This window comes from Peromyscus leucopus, chromosome 1 (genome assembly GCF_004664715.2).
Source record: "Peromyscus leucopus breed LL Stock chromosome 1, UCI_PerLeu_2.1, whole genome shotgun sequence".
Classification (NCBI taxonomy): Eukaryota; Metazoa; Chordata; class Mammalia; order Rodentia; family Cricetidae; genus Peromyscus; species Peromyscus leucopus.
In genome coordinates, this window is record NC_051063.1 from 84,670,900 (window position 1) to 84,687,276 (window position 16,377).

General features: G+C 42.6%; 1 protein-coding gene across 1 annotated transcript in view; it reads left to right on the plus strand.

The window, feature by feature from the left end:
- Window positions 1–16,377, plus strand: part of Dnah3 (dynein axonemal heavy chain 3) — a 164,820-nt gene that overhangs the window by 71,180 nt on the left and 77,263 nt on the right. Inside the window, exons 32-38 of the mRNA XM_028867827.2 lie at window positions 1,651–1,742; window positions 3,467–3,686; window positions 4,834–4,968; window positions 9,633–9,744; window positions 11,731–11,972; window positions 13,389–13,489; window positions 15,860–15,965. Of these exons, the coding sequence (XP_028723660.1) occupies window positions 1,651–1,742; window positions 3,467–3,686; window positions 4,834–4,968; window positions 9,633–9,744; window positions 11,731–11,972; window positions 13,389–13,489; window positions 15,860–15,965 (1,008 nt within the window). The remainder of the gene's footprint in view (window positions 1–1,650; window positions 1,743–3,466; window positions 3,687–4,833; window positions 4,969–9,632; window positions 9,745–11,730; window positions 11,973–13,388; window positions 13,490–15,859; window positions 15,966–16,377) is intronic.

Here is a 16,377-nt window from a genome sequence, read left to right on the forward strand (position 1 = left end):
AAAAACTCAATCAAAAAACTGAGGTAGAAATTGAAGCAGAAATCGTTGGAGAAACACTGCTTACTGGCCTCCCTGGCTTACTCAGTTACCTTTCCTTTATAGCTCAGGCTAGGAATGGCACTCTCACAGTGAGCTGGGCCCTTTCACATCAATCAGAAATCAAGAAAATGCCCTCATACACATGCCCATAGGCCAGTCTGATAGAGGCAATTCTTAAATTGAGATTCCCCTCTACCAAGGTCTGTCTAGGTTAATTGACATAGGCTAGTTAGTGTCAAATTAGAATTTGGACCTCCGTTTCTCTTGTTAATAGCCCAGGTAGAAAGTATGTGTGTGAGGAAACCTGTTAGACCTGGCGCTCTCTCTCTCTCTCTCTCTCTCTCTCTCTCTCTCTCTCTCTCTCTCTTTCTCTCTCTCTCTCCCCAGCTATAAATGTTATATAAGTTCTAAGATAAATATAGAATGGCTATTGTTCATTGGTTACTAACTATGGGTGTCTTAGTTAAGGTTTCTATTGCTGTGAAGAGACACCATGACCATGGCAACTCTTATAGAGGGAAACATTTTTTTTTTTTTTTTTTTTTTCTTTTTTTTTTTTTTTTTTTTTTTTTTTTTTTTTTTTTTTTTTTTTTTTTTTTTTTTTTTTTTTTTTTTTTTTTTTGTTTTTCGAGACAGGGTTTCTCTGTGTAGCTTTGGAGCCTGTCCTGGAACCCACTCTGTAGCCCAGGCTGGCCTTGAACTCACAGAGATCCACCTGCCTCTGCCTCCTGAGTACTGGGATTAAAGGCGAGCGCCACCACTGCCCGACGAGGGAAACATTTAATTGTGGTGGCTCACTTACAGTTCAGAGGTTTCGTCCATTATCAGCATGGCGGGAAGCAAGGCAGCATGCAGGCAGACATGGTGCTGGAGAAGGAGCTGAGAGTGCTTACATCTTGATCAGCAGGCAACAGAAGGAAACTGAGATACTGGGCGTGGCTTGAGCATATACAAAATCTCAAAGCCCGCCTCCACAGTGGCATACTTTTTCCAACAGACCACACCCACTCCAACAAGGCCACACCTCCCAATAGTGCCACTCCCTTTGGAGGCCATTTTCCTTCAAACCACCACAATGGGCTACATTTGTTTGTGGACACTTCACTGATACTGTATCATTTGTCCTCAGGATAGTTCTACAAAGGCCGAAAGCTATTAGTTCATTTTGATGAAAAAATATTGAAGTTTCAGATTATGAAACTTGCCCAAACTGGTCTATATCAGAACAGGAATCAAATCCACTTTTGCCTGATTTCAGAATTCTCATGTTGCATGCTGGTCTTACATTCCTAAATGACATCTGATATCTGACAGAATGCTGGGAAGCTAAGTGATGCTATAAGATGTCCTCATTTGATACAGAGTGAAGTATGGTTGTGAAACTAACTTCTAGAACCTTCCACACAGGTCTGAGAGACCCAGTGTAATAGCACATAACTTAGTCAAAGTCAGTGCAGAGGTTGTCTGCATTAACATTTCCTCTGACCCTCCTCCCCTCGAATGTCAGTGGGTTGACTGGATGATCACATGACTTCTCATTGTCTCTGTAGATGGGCCTCCTCTAAGTATTCATTTTGTGTGCTCTATTTTAATTGGCTATTTCCTTTTCAGGCCTTATTCCGAACAGTGGCCATGATGGTGCCAGATTACGCTCTCATTGGCGAAATCTCCCTCTATTCTATGGGCTTTCTGGATTCTAGGAGGTGTGTCACATTTGTGTTCCAATAGGTTCTAGATGCCCTTAAAGAGAGACTTTGTGTATGGTAGATTCAAGGTAGATCAATGGGGGAAAGAATAAAAACTCACAAGACCTTATTTTAGCTGATTGGAGAACATATGGCCCTGGCTTTGGTCCTGACCCCATTCCTGGCTGAGAAAAGGCCCATGAAAGGGCTCTTCTCTGCGTATACACACCCAAATACTGTAAAAACTGTAGACACTCATATCCTTCCCACCTCTCATGGTAACACATCTACCCCCATATTACTAAATGGCTTAAAACAAGAATATAATGAAATGAGTCTAAAGCTGCAGAGAAAAATGTAGTATTAATTAATGAATTTAACAATTTAGTTAAGTGGCTAGCAATATAACATTTATTTACTCCAATTAATGGTGTTATTTCTGATTCAAGCATCCCCAAGTTTTCCAAAACACGCAGTGATCACCATCTTTATGTGTGATTGTATATACTCACAACAACACACACACCAGGAATTATGAATCATCATTGTAAAATGGCTTATATTGACCCAGCCCAAGTTTGACATTTTTTTGTTTTGTGTTTTTTGTGGGTTTTTTTTTTTGGTTTTGTTTTTTGGCTTTGTTGTTGTTTTACTTTGTTTTTCCTGCAATCAATAGATTTTGTCGTTGCAATAAATATCTCTTCAGGGCAGTGTGTAAGTGTTCTTTATTTGTAACCTAAGAGAATTTTTCACAGAATTTATCACCTGTCCTTGGCGAGAGGCTTCCTCTGAGCTATAGGGTTATTTTTTTTTCCTATGGTAGACCCAGATCGCATGTGTTTGACTATTCTATTCACCATTTGCCTAATGCTAAACCCTGTGCTAAAGTGTGGTTGGCATGAAGTCTTTGTTTTCAAAAGTGAATCCATCCATTTTCTAAAGGGAATCATCACAAGAGCAATGTGCCTAAGTGTATTAGTTAGGGCAACCCTGATGCCCTAATCACAATGGCATAGCATGACAGATGTTTGCTTTATACCTACTCAAAATCCCAGGTGTATATTTCTGGTCAGCGGGTGAGTCAGGAACCTGGGATAGTTACAACATGGCTGCAACATGTGGCATGGGATGTGTCGTGGAGGAGATTTTTATGGGCCAGCCTTGACCTGACATATAGCATAACATATATCACTTGTTCACCCAACACTGGCTAGAACACATTAGTATGGCTTCCTCTAATTATACAGCAGTCTGAGAATTGTGGTTCTCAGCCATGTGTCCAGAAAGGCTAAGAAGTAAATGTACATGCACATATGTGCATAGCATGATGTGTATGTGACACTTTTGAATTTGCTTTCTTGAATTAAAAAGTGAAGCAGACATCACACAATGTTGTAGTATCACAGAAGTGGGGAAGGTAAATATACCCCCAGTAAACCTGACCCTCACTCTTCAGGGATTGACACAGCTAATAGTTAAATGCATTATTTCAAACTTGTGTGCGCCTGCACATGTATACATGCAGGCATACACACGCATAAAGCATATAATGTAACTTCACTTAACGTGTATGTTGGCTCTACGTGCTTGTTTGCTTTCATCCTGTCTTTGAAAGAGAGTTGTGTTTCCTTAGCTCTCTATGGTGGGTCCGATCAAAAAACTTGCTCATGAAGTCCATGGGCAAGGCTAGTGTCTGAAGGGGCTGCAGGGAGGACTGAAGACATGTCTTTGCCCTTGTACAGTCTTGCCCAGAAGATTGTCGCCACCTACCGCCTGTGCTCTGAGCAACTCTCTTCCCAGCATCACTATGACTATGGCATGCGGGCTGTCAAGTCTGTGCTCACAGCCGCAGGCAACCTGAAGCTTAAGTATCCCGAGGAGAATGAAAGCGTTTTGCTGCTCCGGGCCTTGCTGGATGTCAACCTGGCCAAGTTCTTGGCTCAAGATGTCCCTCTGTTTCAGGTACACTGTCATGAGGCCTTGGCCAAGGAGAATGAAGTGTTTTCGTCAGCACCTTCCCACATCTTCCACTTCCTGACACCCTGGCTCATTCCAGCCATCCCACTTTTGAGAGTGGGTATGTCAGTGCATGGAGAGACCAGAGGTTCATCTCAGGGGCCATCGTCTATTGCTCTCCATTTTTTTTTTTTTTTTTTTTTTTTGTTTTTTGAGACAGGGTTTTTCTGTAGCTTTGAAGCCTGTCCTGGAACTCACTCAGCAGATGAGGCGGGCCTCGAACTCACAGAGATCCACCTATCTCTGCTTCCCAAGTGCTGGAATTAAATGTGTGTGCCATCACCACCTGGCCATCTTTTCTTTTTTAAGACAGATTCTCACTATGTAGATCATCCTAGCCTCGATCTCACAGAGATCTGCCTGCCTCTGTCTCCTGAGTTCTAGGATTCAAGATATGAACCATCAAGAGAGGCCTTCCACTTTATTTTTTGTAGGAGGGTTTCTCAGTGAACCTGGAGCTCACCCAATCAGCTAGACTGTCTGGCCAGTGAGTTCCAAGACCCCACTGGCCTCTGCCTTCCCAGAGCTGGGATTACTGGCACACGTCACCACACCTAGCTTTTCCCATGGGTGTTCGGGATCCAAACCAGGCCCTAACACTTACATAGCAAGTACTTTGGTGACTGAGACTTCTCCCATCCCATGACATCATTTGCCCAACCTTTTCCATGTAAATAATAGTAAAATGCAGAAGTCCCTACTTTGGTCCAAATTTTAATAAAAAATCTTTTCACAGTTTGCTTTTGATCTAGGCCACGGTTTTTACCTAATGAAATTAGTTTCTTTCATAAGTAATTTAAGGCCTCTCTCCCTCATCAGGCTGTGAGCACCATAAAGGTGAGACCTGTCCATCTTGTTAGTCTGGGGCATGACTAGAAAACAGCACTATGGACCTCTTAAATCTTTTCTGGCTTTGAAAATTATTCAGGAGGGAAATCATGGTTCATAGACTTGGCATATTTCAGTCCAGGGGAAAACAAGCTTTGCAGATTCTCTACCATGTCTTCTGTTTGTAGATCTCCTTTTAGGAAACGGTGAGGTAACCTGTCGGCTATCCCCACCTCCCCTTTTCTCTTGAATTCTTATCGGACAGGGAATTATCTCAGATCTGTTTCCCGGAGTTGTTCTTCCAAAGCCAGACTATGAAGTTTTCCTGGAAGTGCTGAATGACAACATCAGGAAGATGAAGCTGCAGCCAGTGCCTTGGTTTATCGGGAAGATTATCCAGGTTGGTTCCTTGTGCCCACGTGGACTGTACCTACTGTCCCCTGGAGTCAGGAATGAGAGACCTAGGGCAGATGTGAGATGGACTAACAGCAACCATAAAGGTCTGAGTAGCAAGGGCTCTAAAAGACCCACTTGGCAATCTATCATACCATTAGCCTTTTATTCCTACAATATAGAGTTTATAATCCAACGTTTGACCTAGGCATATAATGGTGTGCATGTGTAATTCTCAGGAGGCCAGCCCGGACTACAATATTGAGGATGTGTCTATCTCAATGAAAACAACAAAGTAAAATAAAATAAATACCGGCACTTTTCCTATGGCCACCTTCCTGGGGAAAAGCCTAGGGAAACATTAGTTCTTCATTACTCTGGACTCACAATTCCAACTCTGTGGAAGGTCAGCTCCCACCTTTTAAAAGGGTTCCTATGAGGAGAAGAAAGGGATAAGAAAGAAACTTTTAGATAGGAAGATAGCGAAGAGGAGAAAGACAGAAACACAGGATAGGTTCGGGAGGACCTGGATTAAAACCCAACGGTCCCTTCTGTCACCTCAAAATTTTTAAAACAATGCCAAGGGGCAGGGCAAAAGACCTCCCCTTTGCTAGAGCAAAGAACACCGCCCAGCCAAGTGCAGACCCTTCCAAACAAAATCACCCCTTTATGCAGCCCTGCTGGGTAAAGCAAGCTCAGATTCTCAGACCCTGAGTAAAGTCTTACTAGGAAACCTCTGTGGGTCTCTACACAACTCAGACTGCCTTAGCCTTCAGGAACAGGATTTTACTCAGCTAACCTGAAAAGCACAGGAATGTTTTAGCCTCAGGCACAGTGGGATCCAAGTTTCTGGGTAACTTCACTGGCAATGTTGCTCTTTTTGTCTGTGAGCCCAGCCTCCCTCCCTGTGTTTAAAGTTCATTTTTAGTTATCACCCCTCCACCTCAGGAGTTTCAGAATTGATTTTGTCAGAGGAGGGAAAAGATTGCCCCTCCCCAAGTAGCTCCATACACGTTCAAAGTTGGTGCTGGGGAGGTGATTCTGTGGGATAAGTGCCACTGACAGGCCTAAGGACCAGAGTTCTGTTCCCCAGCACCCACGTAAAAGCCAGACCTGGCTGCGGACATCTGTAACATCAGCAGTGGTGGGGAGCCAGTAGAGATGGGTGGCCTTGGAGCCACTACAGCTGTCTATCTGAATAAGGGAGCTTCTGGTTCCAAAGATAGACGCCAAAGATAGTGGAGGGCAATAGAAGAACACAATTTCTGTCTCTGGCCTCCACATAAATGTCCACACACTGTACAAATATATACACCACACACACACCAAACTCTCAACATTTGGATGACTCAGATGATGTCACATGACCAATTCTGAAGCAATGACAGAGATAAAACCTAGACCATGACCAAGCAGAGATGAAATCACCCCACCCCAGTCACATCGGCTAGGATGTCACATCAGTAGGCCACAGACCGGATGTGAGTCAGAAATCATAGACTCTCCTTGTCCCTGACCTTGAGGAGCCTCCACAAAGCTTCATGCGAGTCCTGGAGTTCCTTTCTGGGACCACTCTCTGTGTAAATCTGGCTTATAACTTGTAATAATAAATCCAATGAAATGCGCTCACTAGGTTTCTCTGCAGACTCACAGAGCAGAGTCATAGAGACCACAAATGCCATCAAAACTAGACCTCTTAAGAGCACTGAGGTCCAGAGAAGAACTAGATTTGGGATTAATACAGACCCAAGTTCAAATCTCAATGCTGGAAGATTCTTCTGTGGGATCTGAGGCAAATTATTTTACTTCTCCGGGCCTCAGTTTTCTCACCTGTAAAATGGGAGGAGGAGAAGCTTCCCTATCAAGTCACTTGAGAGAGCACACGTACAAAGCACTAGACAGTGGGTGGAACTGTGTGTGTGTGTGTGTGATCTCCTTTATCTGCCCTGTCATTTCTCACAGTGGTGATGTTAATTGAAGCAAAGGTCAAAGTAGGACCCAGGTCTTCAGACTCTAAGATCAGACTGACTTCTTGTAACAATAATTTTTCTCCCCAGTATATCACCAGTTGAGCTCAGTTTTTGAAAATATATCATTTAATCTGATATTCAATCTGAATTAATTTTTTTATTTTACAGGTGGACTATCCTTTTCACTAGGCCTGGGCTTTCATTTTCAATATTTTCTTATGAAATATTTTAAACTTCAAAAAATGAAAAGACTTATTAATACAATACCCCCATCCACCTAGATTTTACAGTGAACATTTTATGCTTATTTTTATTACTTTCTCACCCATGATCATCCATCCATCTACCCAAGTATGTATCTACTCATCCATACATCCACCAGCCAGCCATCTATTCAACCATACATATATCTGCTCATCCATCCATCCACCTAACTCTCAACCTGTCCATCCATCCAACCATATACCCACTTATATCATCTGCCTGTTTATCCATCCATTCAACAGAATAACCACTTATACATCTACCCACCCATCCACCCAGGCATCCACCTATTCAACTATATATCCATCCATCCATCCATCCATCCATCCATCCATCCATCCATCCATCCATCCACCCATCCATCCATCCATCTGGCCATTCATCCATCCTGCTTTTAAGGTATTCCAAAGTAATTTGCAAATGGTGAACTTTTATGTAGTTTAGTGCTAATTTTCACAAAGTTACATCTTCAAAAACAAGGTATCTAGAATTACCTGTCTTTTTATATCTTGATATCTGCATAGTCATTTTTGGGAGGGCAAGAGGCTACTGAGTCATTACTGCCTTCTGTTTTTGCCTCTGTTCACTCAAATGTCTCTCAGTCTACTTGAGCATAAAGCTTTCTTGGGGGATGGGAATTTATTGTTTTGTTCTTTCTCTGTCTACAGCACCTAGAGTCTAGTGTACAGCAGATGCTCAGTAAATATTTGCTGACGTACATGTTTCTCTCCCTCTATCACCCCCATTATCATTGCCTTCTTTGGTTCTCCTCATTGCTCACCTCCAAAGTGAAACATAATGAGAACTTGACCTTTAAGATACAAAGCTTCTGTGTCTCTTTTCTCTGATGGGCTCACAGTCTAAAGGGGAAATTTTTCACATACATAAAAATGACTGGGGAGTTCAGATATATGAGCTATTCGTCACAGGCAGAAAGGAATGGTCAGGAAATGAAAAGGGGGGGGGGGGCTTCACCAGATAGTGATAGTGCACACCTTTAATCCCAGCACTCAAGAGGCAGGACCAGGCAGATCTCTGTGAGTTCAAGGCCAGCCTCGCCTACAGAGTGAGAGCCAGAACAGGCACCAAAACTACACAGAGAAACCCTGTCTCAAAAAAAAAAAAAAAAAAAAAAACCAAAACAACAACAACAAAAAAACAGGAGGGGGCCTTCTATGAAAACTGCTGTTGATATTTGAATTAGTTCCTTTTCTGTTGCTGTGATAAAGCAACTGGTAGAAGAAGGAGTTTATTTGGGCTTAACAGTTCCAGATGGACAAGAGTCCATCATGGTGGGGAGTTGTGGCAGCAGGCAGGAGGACGAAGAAGCAGAGGTCTTACGTGTCAGCCGTGAGCACTAAACAAAGGGGGTGAACTAGAGGTGGCCCTAGTCTTTCAAGCTTCACTGCCACCTCCAGTGACATACTTCCCCGAGTCAGGCCACACATAAAACCTCCCCCACTCAGCTTCATCAGCTGGGAAACAAGTGTTCAGACTCCATAGTCTGTAGAGGACATTCTCATTCAAACCACTAGAGTCCTTAAGGGAGGAGCCACATTCACATGGAATGGGATCAATCTGCTGCAGCCTGGCTCAGAAAATACCTTTTCATCAACCGAGAGCTACAGTCAGGTCAGAACAGTCGACCTCCTGAATGGAAATTTCAAGTAGAAAATGCAGGTTGCTAAAATGACCCCCATTTCCTTTTCCTCTTTAAAGGTAAATGTCATATCTAAAAATTATTAAGATGGGTGTATATGTAAATGTATTTATAAGAAATAAAGTGTTGTGAACCATAGTTGCCCTGCTCCACTATAAAACACTACAACCTAATTTTGGGGGTGTCAATAATCTAACCTCTCTCTATCCCCCCACTTCTCACTCCCCTTCCTGCCTCTAGTGGCCACTGTCTACTTTTTAATTCTAGTGAGTTCCTAAAAATAATCAATGTCTTGGGAGATAGGAATGTAATCACCCTGATTTGGTCAATATACATTCTGTAAATGTGTCAAATGATTATAATATACCCCAAAAATATGTATAAATATTTCATGTAATTTGAGACTTTAATTATTTTTATTTTGCTTATTATTTGTGTGTACGTAGGCATGGCAGTATTGAACTCAGAGGATAATTTTCAAAAGTTGGTTCTTTCTTTCCACCATGGGTTGAAGGCGTTCAATGGGATCATCTGAACAATCATGTGATAATTAGCATATAGACAGGTGAAGAACATATAGTACCTCCTATCTAGTAGGCAATCCAGGGCACATCTATATTTAACTAGGACATATTTAAACAATAGACCACTAAAAGGGCTGCAGCTCTGAAGAGTTAAGGTGACCTTGAAGATCTGCTATCTGCCCCTCCTTAGCCTCTCGGCTGTAGTACAGGTCCGTGTGCCAGGATTAACTCCCTGTATGATTTCTCTTCCCAGATCTATGAGATGATGCTGGTAAGACATGGCTACATGATTGTTGGAGATCCAATGGGTGGCAAGACATCAGCTTATAAAGTTCTGGCTGCAGCTCTTGGTGATTTGCATGCAGGTAAAGCTCGCACCCTTGGCTTCCAGGGAGTCAGGACTTCCTGTACAATTGCCTGACTCTGTGGACACAATACCAGGCAATGAGTTTTGCCAACTTGGGTGTTGCTATATGAGTTAAAAGCAGAATACATGTTGAGAATCACTAATGTAGGTAAATACATGGTGCGAACTTAACAAACAGGAGCTATGTGTTATCACCAAATGAACAGTGTGGGTTTCTTTTCTTCTGTTTCTGTAGAATATGCAAACATATAATTTTGAAAAGCAATCCAGTGTTGCACATAGTTTATACAAGAACTTGAACTAAAATTATTTTCTTTGAGACTGGATAAATGGCTCAGTAGTTAAGAGTGACTGTCGCTCTTCCAGTGGGCCTAGGTTCCATTTAAAAATATTTTCTTGCTAGGCATGGTGGCACATGCCTTTAATCCCAGCACTTGGGAGGCAGAGGTAGGCAGATCTCTGTGAGTTGGAGGCCAACCACATCTATATAGTGAGTTCCAGGACATCCAGATCTATGAAATAGACCTTTTCTAAAAATAAATAAATAAATAAATAAATAAATAAATAAATAAATAAATAAATAAATAAATAAATACATAACATAACATAAATAAATAAAAATAAATAAAAATAATAAATAAATAAATAAATAAAGCTTTCTTTTCCTCATTATTTATTTGGGGGGTTTAAACTTTTATTTAATTTTTTAAAGACTGGATCTCACTACTATAGCCCAGACTTGTCTTAAAACTCATGATCTTCCTGCCTCAGTATCCAAGTGCTGAGATTATAGGTATGTACCACCCCACCTAGATAAAACTGTTCTCTAATAAACTTTTGATAAGTTGTTACTGGGTTTTTTGAGCTTTTGATTCGAGAATTGATCTAATCACCTGCTTAATAATTATTAACAATCTTAATAAATAACTTGGGCATTTCAAATTTAAGTTTTGGCATTTGAGTGACTCTAAATAGGAGCTGGAGAGATGTCACAGAAGTTGAGAGTGTTTGTCGCTTTCCCAGAGGACCTAACTGGGTTCCTAACACCCATGTCTGGCTGCTCTCAATCCTCTTGTAACTACAGCTCTGTGGGATATGATGCACCATGTGGTATATACACAGGTGCACACACACACACACACACACACACACACATACACACTAAATAAACAAATAATAAAATTATTTTTAAAAGAGAAAAGAAACTAAGGAGAAAGGAACCTACATCATTATCTTTGGTTCTTATTGGCCTGTGGACTCCAACTTTTCCTTACTTGAAAGATTATGTACAATGAGAAAGTTCTGTACCTAATGCCACTGAACTGCACACGCCACAGTGGTGATGAAGGAATGTTTTATGTAATATGTTTTTGTCACAGCAAAAATAAATAAAATAATTTTTAAATTAAAATAACATAAAAATGTCATTTCCTGTCACTTAATAAATGTGCTATGCCATATGCCAGCGACTTGGCTTCTGATAACAATAGTGCTTGTTTCTCAAGGACAAGTGTCAGTTATGAGCAATTGAGAAGATTGCTTAACTAGTCCTTTGGATGGAGAAACACAGTGATGGTTGCCCACAATCATTTCACCTGTCAGGGTTTCATCATTCCAGGCCAGAGCCAAGGGTGGCTATGACACCAGGCACATAAGGAAAGCTGGTGGAGTACTGTTGGTTTATTTGTTTGTTTGTTTGTTTGATTGATTGATTGATTTAATGTTTGAGTTCCCAGTCAAGTCAGTTCCTTTAGTCATGAATCTGACATTTGCCTAGTTTGAAACAAGACTCAGAAGAAAGTATGGTTACAAATTTGATAGCCCAAAATATAAGGCCTAATCTATTTAGATATCCCAATCTTTATAAGGACTGAGCATCATTTTATAGACTCTTAGTCTGTATATTCACCAAGCTGGTGGTCTTTTGTCTAATGTTCTCTGGTCTCGCCAAAGCTTTTGTAATGGGTTGGACTTTCTCACCCAGCTAACCAGATGGAGGAGTTTGCTGTGGAGTTCAAGATCATCAACCCCAAGGCCATCACAATGGGGCAGCTGTATGGCTGTTTTGATGCAGTGAGCCATGAGTGGACGGATGGTGTCCTCGCCAATGCTTTCCGAGAACAAGCATCTTCCATAACTGATGACCGTAAATGGATTATATTTGATGGGCCAGTGGATGCTGTTTGGATTGAAAATATGAACACTGTCCTGGATGACAATAAAAAGGTAACTACCAAGCCCATCACTTATTTGTGGGTGGGGTGGAAACTCTTTCATGAATAATCGAAACTGTACAAAGTCAAATGAATTTGTTATCCTAGCATAAATGCCCCCTCCCTGCAAAATGATAGATATCAGTTCATTAATCATGTTTCTATTTGTACTTGTAGTCAGTAAGCTTTTTGAGATTTAAAGTATAAATAGAAAGGCTTGGGGTTGTAGCTCAGTGACAGAGCACTTTGCTCACAGAGCCTGGGTTCTGTCCCCAACGCCACAGAGAAAGAAATAGTATGAAAAGAGCCACAATCATGGACACTCTAAACAGATAAGTCAAGCTGCAGTCACAGATGTGTCTATTTTATTTGTTATTTAGAGATGACATAAACCGGTGGGGTGTCCGTTCTGCCATAGCTGTGACCTCTCTGGCGACACATACAGTGGCATGGGCTGAGGAACATACAGAATTTTTTAACCACACAATTGAATGAACCACGGGAATGGCTGGCATTTGCTCTTCTTCTCTGAGTGACCAGGGCTCAGGTTTTGTCTCAAGGTTTAAATGTCTCACTTGCGTCCATGTTGCCCAGTGGCAAGTTAGGCCCTGAGTGGATGTTCTGAGGCTCACCTGTCAGTCTTCATTGCATGCTACAGGGATGTGCCTGCCAAACAGAAGACACTCTAGTGGTCTCTCATTCCATCCTCAAAGGGATTTATGGAGCAATTCTTGTCATCCCAGTCATGGGCTAGACCGTGTGGGAGGTGGTAAAACAGCGGTTTGTCAGAGACCTGAGCAAACAAAACAAGCTGAAGATATGCAGGCAAAGATAAGCAGGTCAATGCTGTGTTCAGTTGGGCCTAGTAGTGCTGACCTGTGATCCCAACCACTCAGGAGGCTGAGACAGGAGGATCACCTGTCTCAAGGTCTGCCTGGGCTAGAGTGAGTTCAAAGCCAGCAAGGGCAACATGGTGAGATCTGTCTCCAAGTAAAATGTAAAGTAATAATTATTCTGTGTTAAGAGACCAAGACACTTCATAAGCACTAATAATGCCTCCCTTTTTACCTCAGGCTGCAATACATTGTGTCCTCCTCCCCTAGAATTACAAGTCTTTCAACCATGACAGCAGTCCCCAACCCATCTGTTCCATGATTCACCAGAGCAATTTCATCACTCTGTATTTTGCTTATTAACCCCAAGAGGACAGGAATTATTGTCTGCTTTATCCTATGCACTTAAAATGATACCTGGCACATAGTAGGTTCTTAACACCTATGTGTAGGATTCATCAAGTCAATTTTGTCTCCCCTGCAACCCTTCATTTGCAGATGGAATTTAAGCCTGCCCCCTGCCCCCACCCTTCAGCTGTGTTTAATGAGTAGAGTATCTAACCCTGTGCACCACCCCCACACCCTTGCATTTTCAGCTGTGTTTAATGAGTGGAGAGATCATACAGATGAGCCCCAAGATGAGTCTGATTTTTGAGCCAGCAGACTTGGAGCAGGCCTCTCCTGCCACCGTGAGCAGGTGAGCTGATGCTCTGGCACCTGGGAGGAAGCGGGGGTCCACTCACCCTAAGTAGTAGGGAGAGCGCTAAAAGTCCACAGGTGTGATCACCCATGCACTGTGTTTGTTATTCATTCAGACTGCTATATATCGATCCTAAGCACACACTGATAGGAGTCTAATACCAAACCAGAATTCTGAAAAGAGTGTGAGTATCTCCTGAAGTTGAACTTTGATTTGCCTAGAACGCAGCAATTCTCCCCATCAATTCTCCTCCCTGTCCTTCCATTCCCTCCCTTCTCCTCTTCTCCCTTCCCCTCCCCTCCCATCCCCGCACAAAACATCATACCTAGGCTTTGAGAATGCTGGGTAAGCACAGTACCCTTGCTATAGTTCAAGGTAGGAAAGCTGAAGGAGCAAGAGCTGCCATGTAGAGCTCCTGTGAAGGGTTGAGAAGCTGGACACTACACTCATGTTAATTACAACTCCCCTCTGATGACTATTATCACCCCTACTTTATACATAGGGAAACTGAGGCACAACTACTAGTAATACACTTGGCTTGTCTCGTTTCGAATCTCATAGTCCTTTGAGCAGGACTGTGCACATATGCATGTGTGTGCACCTGTGTGGGCTCACATGTGAGGCTACAGAGAGGGCCACAGGAAAGTGGAATAGTCTGGCCTTGTTCACTAGGCGGCACATGTCCCCTGAGTATATGCCCTCAAGAAGCTTTCACGGATGAGTAATAGGAGGCCTGTCAACAGACACTCAGAGCAGTAAGCTCTCAACAGCAAACAGGTAGAAAGAGCCCAAATGCCCACCAAGAGGAATGATTTAATAAGGCATATCTGAAATTACAATATTAATATGTATGTCGCAAAATAAATGAGCTGCACTGACATGCAGCTATAGAAATAAATCTTAATAACTGGATTAAAGATTAAATCTTGGAAACACTAAATACAAAAGTGAGCTGCAGACCAATGGACCAATGAGATGTCTCAGCAGGTAAAGTTTGCTACCCATGCCTGGTGATCTGAGTTGATTCCCCGAACCAGTGTTAAGGGGGAAGGAGAGAACTGACTCCAGAGTTGCCCTCTGGTCTCCACATGTTCCCGTGGCATGTGTGCCCTCACACACATCATATACACACATACAACAGCACATAAACAAATTTTAAAATTAACTATAATATAGTACTCCTGTTAAACGGTTTAAGGACTAAAACACATGCCGGGAGGTGGTGGTGCATGCCTTTAATCCCAGTACTTGGAAGGCAGAAGTAGGCGGATCTCTGTGAGTTCAAGGCCAGCCTGGTCTACAGAGTGAGTTCCAGGACAGGCTCCAAAGCTACACAGAGAAACTCTGTCTTTAAAAAAAAAAAACCTAAAAAAAAAAACAAAACAAAACAAAACAAAAAGAACTAAAACATTCTGTGCATTGTGTGTGTGTGTATGCATGTTCACACATGAGTGAGTGTGTGCGTATGTTACTGTATCAACATTATGACCAAAAGACCTGACAGAAGCAACATAAGGAACTGGACATGAGAAGAAAATGAAATAAAGTGAAATTAAACAGGAGGAGGAAGAGGAAGAGGAAGGGGGAGAAAATAGCTTAGAAAGGAAGGACTGGACTAGAGCATTGGCTCAGTGGTTAAGAGCACTTGCTCCTCTTCCAGAAGACCTGAGTTCCCAGAACCTATGTCAAGAGGCTCACAGCTGCCTGTATCCAGGGGACACAGCACATGTTCCTGGCCTCTTTGGGCCGATGCAAACACGTAGCATACCCACACACACACACACACAGACATACACACATACACGTAAGTAAAAACAAAAGTAAATCTTTAAACATAAGGGAGAGGAGGAAGAAGAGGAAGGAGAGATCATTTTGGCTCACAGTTTGTTAGGGTTTTAGTCCTTCATGGCTGGAAGGGAATGGTGGAGCAGTCCGTATCACAGTAGCAGGAATGTGCAGCTGGGGTGTTCACATCATCGAAGTAGAGTAAGGCAGTAGCCAGAGATGGGGCCAGAACCATCAAGGACTCTCCCTTAGTGACCTCTTTCCTTAGCACCACCAGCTGGGGAACAACATTCAAAACACGATGCTGTGGGCAACATTCGGGTTTAAACTGTGTGTGTGTATGTGCACAGATGTGCACTTTATGAGCATATGGAATACTGCATGACTAAGAAGGAAAAAAGTCAAGATTGATGACACTCTATTCTTTCCGTGGGAAGGGTGTTTAACATAGAGAAATAAGAGAGGGGGCCTATGGCTGGATGAAGGGCCCTAGACTACTGCATGAGTGTGTTGATGTCTTACATGTCAGCCAGGGTTAGTAATGAGCAGGCATACACCAAAACCCATTGTCTGTGCCGCCAGGTGTGGGATGATCTACATGGAGGCACACCAGCTAGGCTGGAAGCCCTTAAAGGACTCGTACATGGACACCTTGCCCTCCTGTCTCACCAGTGAGCACAAGGAACTGGTAAGAGTCTGGGACACCCCCGTTCTTCACGCCCATTCCACCCTTCGTTCCCTACTCATCTCATGGACCTTGTAGGCACACCTCACCACCGTCATTCCTTTCAGCCAGTCCTTCATATCGTTCCCAGGCTGCCTGCCATGTTTTACTTTCTTCTTCACATGGTGGCGATGGAATGGTACAGCCTATTTTTAATTCCTGTTCCATCTTCGCCCCAGTGGAGAATACCAGAGCTAAAGAACGTTCTCAGTGGTGACCACAGTGTTGATTTTTTTCTGTTCCATCCCACAGGCAGAAATATCTATAGCTACAATTCTAGAGACCACACCTTAGAAGAGCTATATCCCACTCCACAACCCTGTGTCCACCCTCCAAACCTCCCATGAGGAGAGAGACAGTTAGAAATGTTCTCCTT